This window comes from Opisthorchis viverrini (assembly GCF_000715545.1).
Source record: "Opisthorchis viverrini unplaced genomic scaffold opera_v5_51, whole genome shotgun sequence".
NCBI classification, from domain to species: Eukaryota; Metazoa; Platyhelminthes; class Trematoda; order Opisthorchiida; family Opisthorchiidae; genus Opisthorchis; species Opisthorchis viverrini.
This window is the reverse complement of record NW_008751707.1, coordinates 2,020-11,816: the sequence shown is the minus strand read 5'-3', so window position 1 is coordinate 11,816 and position 9,797 is coordinate 2,020. Positions and strand designations below refer to the sequence as shown.

Below are 9,797 nucleotides of genomic sequence, written 5' to 3'. Positions count from 1 at the left end.
TAGAAATGGTTGAGGTAGAGTCAACTTTGTATAAAATAGAACAGTTCAGTCTTGAAACTTGAGCAGTCACGGAAGGGTGATGAACTAGCCTGAGGAATAGGGAAACAAATAATTACGTCACGTAATCAACAGCTGTGTTGACCACTTTTACCATGGTAGGCGTTATGCTCTTATCTAATGTTTAAAGAATTCGATTTTTGGGTTCCTGTCTGTTTGTTGGGTAAACAGTTGTGGACCTCATGCCTCAAGGACAGTTCACTAATGATATAACCCTCCTTCGAAAGAAAAGCAAATAAGTTTTGCCAGCCGTTTTTGCAATTTTCTATTAGTGAGGTCAAAGCAAAATTAACAGCAGAATATACATGACCAAAACAAGAACACTCAAACAACACTAACAAAATGTTATTAAAACGCCGTATTTAGCATCATAAGTCCTGACACAGTTTCTGAACTTCCGTCTGTTCAGCTTGTCATTGCGATTCAGTGACCTAGAGAATCGGCGGTTATTCCATTGAGTTGGAAGTGGTCTGGGCACGTGCTGTGCGGTAAACCCAGTCGTCGGTCGATGAGACCGTTTGAAACTGGCTGCACTGCTTCCGAAAACATATCCAGTTACGTTTACCTTGCTCGGATACTTTGTAACAACTGTAATTGTCAACTCTCAACCTCATTCTGCTTAAAAAGCATAAGTGGACTGTAACCGTTTCCATAGTGAACAGCGCTAACGCACAGTTTATAGTTTGGTGAATCAATAAGCCACAAGACCCAGAGGGAATACTGAACGAACGTCATACATATCTCGAAGTCATGAGAATTAAAGTATACAGAACGGTCCTTCTAAAATTTCAGTAAAACCCACCCAACTTAGGGGACGCAAGAAACGATTTTTTGAACAATGCACAGGAATTTAAGCACTTGGTGTTTCAACCCAGATCATCTCGGCCCGCAACACTTGGCCGTGGTGATTTAACCTGTGTGTATTCTGTGGTGAAATGTGATGCCTAATTTCACAGCATGATTAGGCTGAACAAATATCTCAGTAACTGACAGTATGTGAACGGGCTGTAAAAGTGTCGAAAATCCCCTTGATCACTAGTAGTAGTGTCACAGTCACACAGATGTTTGACATCATGACGTCAGCACAAATCAGTTTTGAACTATTTGTGACCTTCTACCTAACCGCTACAAGTGTGCGAAAACGCTGAATGTAACACCAGCTTTGCTTAAGTTACGTCTTTATTCAAAGGAGTTAATATCGAATTCATTATTCTCGTGTATAACAAACACAAACATTTTGTTCACTCTTTAGTCGCATCACCACTCAAAGTATCCCAGTAGAAATTTTCTTCATGCTTCTTGCTCTTATGAAATTTCATGCGATTTTGAAATAACCCGTTGAAAAGAAGGGTAAAAGTAGGTTTAGGTACTTCGTGTTATCCATTAGCAACAAGACTGAGACTCGAAAACCCGAGTTTACACCATTCACTTCCATAATGATTGAATTCTTTACTACCTTCTCGCTTTAGGATGTCTGCTGGTTAACGTAAAAATATTCTGCATTGTGATCCCAGTCTATCGTCTTCAACCTGACTCCGGAAACACAAACCACTACCCCAACATAGGACAGACCAAGTATGTTACTGTATTTTTCAGCCATCGAGGTGACATTGCAGCGCATCTGCCAAAACGAGGCCTTGACACATTCCAGTGAACAGGCAAACTTGGTGTGTGTGTGTGTCTCGAGTGTACGCATTCATGATCTCAGTTAGGGATGGTCGCAGTGAATGTGAGTGAACAACATGCCTAGAGTGAATAGCCAGGGTACAAATTACTGGGTATCACTCTCACTGCCTAGCACAGTTAGCGATTATCTTTCAGTTCAGACAACTGAATCTGGCAACTGAATCATATGTAGTGTAGACGACTTGAGTGCAGTTGGCTTGCATGCGTCAACATGCAGATATAAGCTAGTGTTCGTCTGATTTTGTAAAACTGCATGGCGCCTTAGATGTCACGGACTTTTGCTGGTTTAATTCTCTAAATTTTTAGATCCGACGAGCAACCTTGATTAGCTTTATGGCTACTTCACTAGCATGACTAAAGACGACGCTTCCCACCTGGTGACGCACAAGGCGTTCTTACCCACAATGATACAAGTGAGATGGTGATCGTTGTGGGCCAGGGGAATTATAAAAAGAACAGCTGAGATCCTTAAAATCAACAGCTAGCACCCGTGTGAACCATGTAGAGGAGCGGCTGAAATCATCATACAGTACTTCTAAAGATCTTGTTGCAACGGTCCATTGATCAAATAAACCAATGTAGAAACCATTTCATTACCTTCAGCTTGCTCGCCTTACTGTATAGTAAAGGAGCTGTTGCTTCTTTATTTCTTGCCAAGATAAGCACTCCCGAATCTGGCAGTGGAAGACCGATGCTATTTTGGCGATAACCTCTGTTACCAACGCGTTTTGTGAAACGAGCGGCATCTTCCACCAATCAGCTGACTAGCTGAGTAACACTTGCAAATAAGTCCCAAACCGAAGTTGGTAAAACAAAAAACTGTGCCTCTCACATATCTGGGTCTGTCCTCGAAACTAGCGCAAAAGGTGTGCATGGAATCAGGTAGGCTTAGTTGATGTGGCCTTACACTGAGTTGATGACTCCGGCCTCGTTCAGACTCAATACTAAATAGGGAGACGGAAGAATATGAGAGGAAACGCAAACCTGATTAATGGGTAGCATGGATTCAGTCGCTTTCAGCCTTCAATTCACGTATATATGATGCTGCTACGAGATTAGGTAGATCCTTATAGTCCAGGAATTCGTTTCATTAAATATTCAGCAGGCAGATTCAGCTCTGATTCCAACAACATAGCTGGTTCTTTGGTGACTTCGTTTAACTAATGTCCTTAAAAATAGAACACGTTGGCTGGTAATGAATGAGAAGTCATGAAAGATTTGACTGTGATTGCCTTACCTTGCCGTCTCGCCTTTCAGATGGCTGAAGGGAGGATAAATGAAAGTAAAGTAGACAAACTGACCCCAGAGGCAAAACTCGACATATATGCGAATTGTTCTCGTCCCCCGAATGCTCCCAAAACTCAGGTGCTTGGGTTTTTCCTCTTTGCTTGAAAATGCTGCAGTATTTTACAGACATCGTTCCGCATGGCCACGCAAGCATTTAATCAAGTCTTTGATATGTTTAGCGTCAGGGTTGGTTCCACGCAACATTCGAAGTTTGAACACAGCTGATATCTCTGAATTGCCAACCATCGAGCGTTCACGTTATTCGAAAAGCTTATTTGTTGACTTTTGATAACTGTCTCGTTTAATGCGCTTCAGTTATGTTGTATCTTATGAAAATGGTGAGCAGAGAGTTAAAATTCTAAAGCCTGCTCAGCTAAACACACAATAAAGAGTTCCATGAAGTCAGTTCTTTGGAGCTGATTTCAACAACTCTAATTTTGTATTCTCTACTCTGACGGAGTTGTAACACCCACAGACTGCACATGCAAAAGATGACAGTCCAGCCGTACTCCTACGACCATTTACTTTACAGCAACCTCGTTTGTTGTTATTTTTAGGGGTGGTCCTTGCAGTAATGTTGACCCCTCACATAAATTAGCGCGCCTTACATCCGGGAATTTTATGCGCTTATGAATTGGATATAGTATTTATGTTGGTCCATGTATATATGAGGTTGCATTTAGACTCAACTGGGTGGGATGTAATTGAGCATTTCAGCCGAACACACTCGTAGTGATACCATTCCAGGGTGTTAACTTCTTATTCTCTCAGAAACCTACGAGTAAGTATTATGACTCAGCATTGTGGGCATTTTGAAATTAAATAGCTCGTGTGGTAGATAATGTAAAACGATGAAATCAAAATGGGAATTTTAGCGCACTTCTGAGCAGCAGTGACCTATCCCGCGCTGTAAACCCAAAATTATTCTTGGCAAAGATTTCTGTGTACAACAGTAGTGACATGCACTGGAAGATGTCGTATTGTATCGTAACTAATTGTACCATCCTCTTTATTATTGTTATTGTTGCTTGCGCAGCACTACTATCCGGTACGACTAGAAATTTGGCTCCAAGTAAAAATACCTCTAATAAAGACCATTCGGACCGTTCCGCGTGCGTTCCTTTTACTTGAATTCACTACTTGATATTCAGAAGGTAAGCCGGAACTTAAACATGTGTGTTGCGATTTTCTCAACACTAAAAATGCATGCGTACGAAATAACAACCCTGTCACCTGCAAGTTGAGTTCGGAGGAGAAGGACGTAATCTGGCGTCAGTAGTGGAAAAGTCTGGCATTGATAGTTGAAAAGTTTCCTTTACTTTAAATGAAAATCTGTAGTCCTGAGTTAGCGCAGGAAAGAAGTAACTAATGAAGGTACCAGTGGTGTCGGTTCCATTGACTTGAGACAGGAGGAGAAAGACCGGTAAACAATCGAAACTAGCGGTGTTAAAAAAATTCTACTACTCCTATAAGTCCGTATAGTATTTCAACTTGATGAGACCAAACCACAATCGGCTTGTCTTATGAAACCTAAAGCCATTTTCCAACATATGACTCCTAATCAAGCTGTGTCACGGTCTGAATCTGCGACTTATTTATTTTTTGGATTGAGAGTGATGAGTGTGTAGCAAAGATACACTAAAGGTAAGCTGCGAGAATTTGTAATTTTTGAATGATGGCAACCCGAAGTATCATTGCTATCTCCTATGTTTATATATAAATCCTATATCTATTATCTAAGAAGACAAAAAGGTAACGAATTCATTGCTGTTCTTAGAAAGAAGCGCGACTATCCTTCCACTTCAGCTGTAAAACATCAACTAAACACACCCTTTCTTTCTTTGTTGTTCTTGTCAGCGTGCTAGTTCGTATTCGCCTTGTTCCGGCAAACACTATTAGTTGAGGTCAGCCGAACAACCACTTACTGCCACTACTCTTTATTGCATCGAACGCAGATCGATGAGTTCACTCGTAATGCAAGCGTAAAAATGCTAGTAATTTTTTTATCGACACGTAGATGAATGGCTCAGCTTCGTATGCCTGGTCCAGGTGGATGAGAGCGCCGTAAAATGTATTTCCAATATAGGAAGACAGCAAAAAAATAACGTGGCTGAGGACAAATGATAGCTGAGCAATCACAGGGTTCAGATCTCAGCCAAAACAAAATACAAAATGCACAAAGTAGAAAGGGAATGTTGCAGACGCTACACGAGAAGGTATTTCTTACCAGTAAAGTCTTGTTGACAGTCTTGTTGATCAGAGAAAACTTCCATTTCAAAGGAACATCTGTTTTCTGGTCTTTTTTGCATAGTACTTGGTGTCTACTGATTAAATACGCTTAACTATACGAAGGACGGAAGAATGCGTCGTGTGAAGCAATTTATCAATAAATAGTGTGAGAAACTAACACGATTGTTTATACGGCGAACCGAGATCTCTCGCTATTTCAAAAAAGTAACAACCAACATACTTGAGTGAAAAAACTGCTTTTGTTTCTGCCGAAACACGGATCCAGCTCATTTGACAACTACCATGTGCAATTACACTGGCAACTCCACATCAAAGGGTAAGCATTTGTTGGAGACCACCAGAAGTGCGTATCCTTGCCCATGCCGGGATTTGAACACCGGACATCCGACATCAGAGGTTACTTGGCTGCCACTGGTACATCGGCTTACGCTGGATATATCTGAATTTTTACGTCCGAACAGGCAATGGTATCTAAAGTTGTGCTTGCGTTTGGTACGTCCAACCTAAAGACTCTTCTAGTTGTGCCAATCGATGTGCTCAGGCGTGAACACATTCCCCTGTCCAGAAGTGAAAATTCATACGTATCCAGCGTGGTGGAATAGTGGTAAATCGCTCGCCTTGACTGAAGGAAGACCGTTCAAACGAGATTGATGTAGACGTTAATTTCACAAATATCACAGCCACTTAGAACTTTCCCAGGTCTTCCGACAGCGTCGAATAACCCTTACTCTCAGCAAATGTGTGTTATGAAGCTAATCAAATGCAGATAAACTTGCTTGGAATAAAATTCAATTTTCCATAATACTGTGGTAGAAGACAAGCACACCAATAGTGAGAAAACCAAACTTGTAGGTCAAATCGGAATATTATTTTGCTTGAAAAACCGAAGTTTACATTCGCTAGTGTACAGTCAGTAATAGGGGTGCCCAACTTTTGGCAATCCTGGTAGATAAAAACTTTGGTAAGTCCGCGTTGGCAGGCTTGTGAACACATTTGTATTGTTCTGAAAAACCGAACTGGAAATTGCACCCCAAGGTATAAATGAATCGCAGTGTACACAGTCTAGACACTGTTCATTCAAATCGCTGATAAGTGACAATTGGTTCTCTTGTATACCTTTTTGTCACTTGACCCATGGACACCCAGAACCGATGCCCGAAAACACGCTTCCGCTGAAAAAAAATAGAAAGTTTCATGGTGTGAGAGAAAGAAACTGCTCGGTTAACAATTCGTTCTCTTGTAGTTCCAAAGTCGTCTTCCTCTGGTGAAGGGGGAATCAGTTTGATCTTGATCGTGTTAAATGGATTCCCCTTTGTATCACCGCACAACAGTGCGTAAGCCGGATTTCATCAAGACTGACACTTAATTCTGGTTACACTCCTCGTGCACATTGTAATTGCGCATGCTGTGTAAGAGATTGCAAAATGCTTCCACTACGATGAAAGGTCCAATTTATTAGTTGTATTTAATAGGTAGGACACCAACATCTGCTCTACTTTGGAGCTGAGCTCGATCAGCTGCATAGTCCTCCTCAAGGAGTATCACTTGTTTACGGAATAGCTGCTGACATGGAGCGATAAGCCCCTTGGTTAAATTAAGAAAATTTAATTTTGGCAGAAAAATATATGTGAAATATGAAATTTTCTGTTCTAAGAAAATTATTGTTTTGGCAGAATGTAATCTGTGTCCGTATAAGCTTGCGCAGAACATATTAGTTAATTATTTAATGAATGGTTAAGAAGAAAGACAACGTCTGGCTCTAATGTTTTCCAGATATTCAAGCGGATCCAGTCATCTTCAGATATAGGTTACCAATGCGTTCTCTGTAAAACTGGTATCAGAAAGACGAATTACTTTCAACAACCTGCGCTGGGGCGACTTGACCACCCCATATATCCAGCACATGTATTGATACATATTTGAATGATAAGTGGCTGGGACTAACCTCAATGTATGCTTGATGTTGTACAGTCCTGTTTATTGCTAAGTCCATACCGGCTGATTCCAATCAGCTTTGAATTCTCTAAAATCCTAGTGATAACATTCGAAATGAACAACTGGAAGATGTTTGACATTCAGTCCCTCACTTATCTAATGGTCGTATTTACTCATAAATTATTAGTGACTGATCGGCTGGCTGCTGATCTTTTCGCTCGGCTTGATAACTGACTTGCAAAAGTTTTATTTAAATCCAAAGAAGCATACTCAGTGCGCAGCTGAAAGTAAGCCACCATGCTCGGTTAACGGATCAACAACCATCCGATCAAAAATAAGTGAATATATTCGAGCTGTTCCATCATACGTAATTCTTATACGCTCCTCATTTCAGAGTCGTTCATTTGTTGTCCGTTTTGATGCTGTGGGTTGTGCTTCACTACGAGGAACCTGGAAGCAGTTCCGTGGAACCAACTGAAGATTGTCGAAGCTAATCGCTTTGAATCAACCCGGAGTCAGCCTTAAATAATATCCGACAGTAGGGGCGCTATTGTATGTTCAGTGAATATAAATTCTCAACGGGATATGGTGAACTAACTTTGTGACTGCTCCAATTCACTTCACTTTTTCATATACTGCACTCCATCGGATAAACCTAAAATAACTAGGCTAGTTATTTTTGTTGCTAATCCCTAGCATTCGGCAACATTCGTAAGGCAATTTGATCAGTTATGTACGATTAAAAAAAGTAACCATATTAAATAACTAGACAAGAGAAGTTAATGTATTCTACAAAATCAAATATTTTGCGCAAAGCTACACTTACGTTGCAAATCAAAATTATTACGACAACAAACGTCGCACCAGTCAATGCCAGCGTGACAGATATGATGACAGTATAGTTGACCGAATATCCATAGTTTTCTGGTAGAGGGATAAAGAATGTGAGATATCAAACAGTGAAGCAGATAAAAAATGAAATGCTTATTTCGTTGCATGAGCAATTTTTGCCCTCGGACAGGTCTTTTGTAATGCTTCAGAATATGGCAAACTTATTAGGTCATTGATAATTCCTTATTCAGCGTCGATGCCCAAACAAAATCACCAAAAAATGTCTACAGGTTTGGCTCACTTGTTCTATCGATGATCGATGTGCACTAATGGACTCCCTCTTTCGGTTTTGTTTGGTGACGAGTAACCTAAGTTTGAGGGAGGTAGTAACAAGCATGTCGCAGGACATTGGATAAATAACGTGTCCGGAAACTAGTTCAGTGCTGAAACATACCCGGAGGGACACAGTTTGGGGTGGCTGAATTAATTACATTATACAATGGTTGGTAATGAGCTTGTATGCATTAGCCTACAGCTTATATTCTTTCGGATCTATCTTTACATCAATAGGCAGCAGGTAGCAACACATTCAGATCCGCGCTGGCTACTTATGGTTTGCCAAATGCACATAATCGACCAGTGTTTCAAGTATTGATCAAATGCAGATCCGCTACAGATATTAGACTATCTTTTGGATCTGGGAGTATTACAATTTCAAAATCTTGACATATCTATGAGTTAAAACGCACCATGCACTATTTCTGATGGGTCTTCTGCGTTTTCTTTGTTCGTTTCATCTGAAGGATCACTGCTCCTGTTGCTTGAAGCCTGGTTAGCGGTCGTGATTTCGGTCTGATTCGTCATCCGCTGTCGGTCTGTCTGTGGAGATGGCTGTTCCTTGTGACCGAAGTCCGGCTGTCTCTCGGTAGTATTTTGATGAATTCCCACTGGAGATAAATAACACCAGAATGTAGAGCCTTGTCTACAGTGTACGGGTCTAAATTTCAATTGCAGTTCATTGTAAAAAGATTGCAAGGGCTCCCCAGCTGTTCCATCGATCAGATAAGCTTGCGAAAACTCTGATAACTTATTGGGTGATCTTCAAAATCTGATTGTGGTACACTGATAGCATGTGATAGAGGGACAAGTAAAATTTACTTCACTAAAAGATGAAATCTTTGTTTGGATTGAGATTTTTAGGGTAAGCCGGGAAAATACCCTGGCTGTATCTGAAAGCCGAAAAAACATCATTGGATTACATTAGTTGCACCAACAGTCGCAAGCCATCTAGGTGAACATTGGTTAAAATCAGGTCGATACCGACAGGATCGGTATCCTGTAGCCTTTTGTAAACCGTATACCCTGAGCATTCTCAACGGGTGCAAATATGCTAACTCTATCACTAGGCTTAACCGCATTCCAAGTGACACATGAGAGTTCAATTGAGGGTTAATTACGACTGAAATGCTCAACTCTGTTGGTAATGGTTCATCTGGTTCATTTGCATTACTCTGTGTCAGCAGCCACCACTAAACTGTCCCCTATTATTTCAGTGTTTCAAAGCTTGACTGATCACAAAAGCTATGAGGTTTTGTCTAATACTCAGTGAATTTTTCGCAGTCCTGTTTGTCAGGCCTCGACAAACACTGCATTGTCGATTTTACAGACCTGTGAGCTGTGTTTGTGTCAAGGCAAACGTACACAGTGAAATCTTCACAAAGTGACAGGTGTGAACCCGGCTTTTTATCCAA

The 9,797-nt window shown here is 40.8% G+C and overlaps 2 protein-coding genes across 2 annotated transcripts in view; one reads left to right on the top strand and one right to left on the bottom strand.

The window, feature by feature from the left end:
* Positions 1-7,709, top strand: part of T265_03508 (hypothetical protein) — a gene marked incomplete at both ends in the record, with an annotated part of 16,266 nt that extends 8,557 nt beyond the window's left edge. Inside the window, 2 exons of the mRNA XM_009168020.1 lie at positions 1,527-1,632; positions 7,610-7,709. Coding sequence (XP_009166284.1) covers positions 1,527-1,632; positions 7,610-7,709 — 206 coding nt within the window. The remainder of the gene's footprint in view (positions 1-1,526; positions 1,633-7,609) is intronic.
* On the bottom strand, positions 6,133-8,993 carry T265_03509 (hypothetical protein; the record flags this gene model as incomplete). The annotated part of the gene is made up of 3 exons (XM_009168021.1): positions 6,133-6,452; positions 8,042-8,139; positions 8,796-8,993. 3 exons carry the CDS (start codon positions 8,908-8,910, stop codon positions 6,354-6,356), a joined length of 312 nt encoding a protein of 103 aa, XP_009166285.1.
* Between the last annotated feature and the right edge of the window lie 804 nt (positions 8,994-9,797).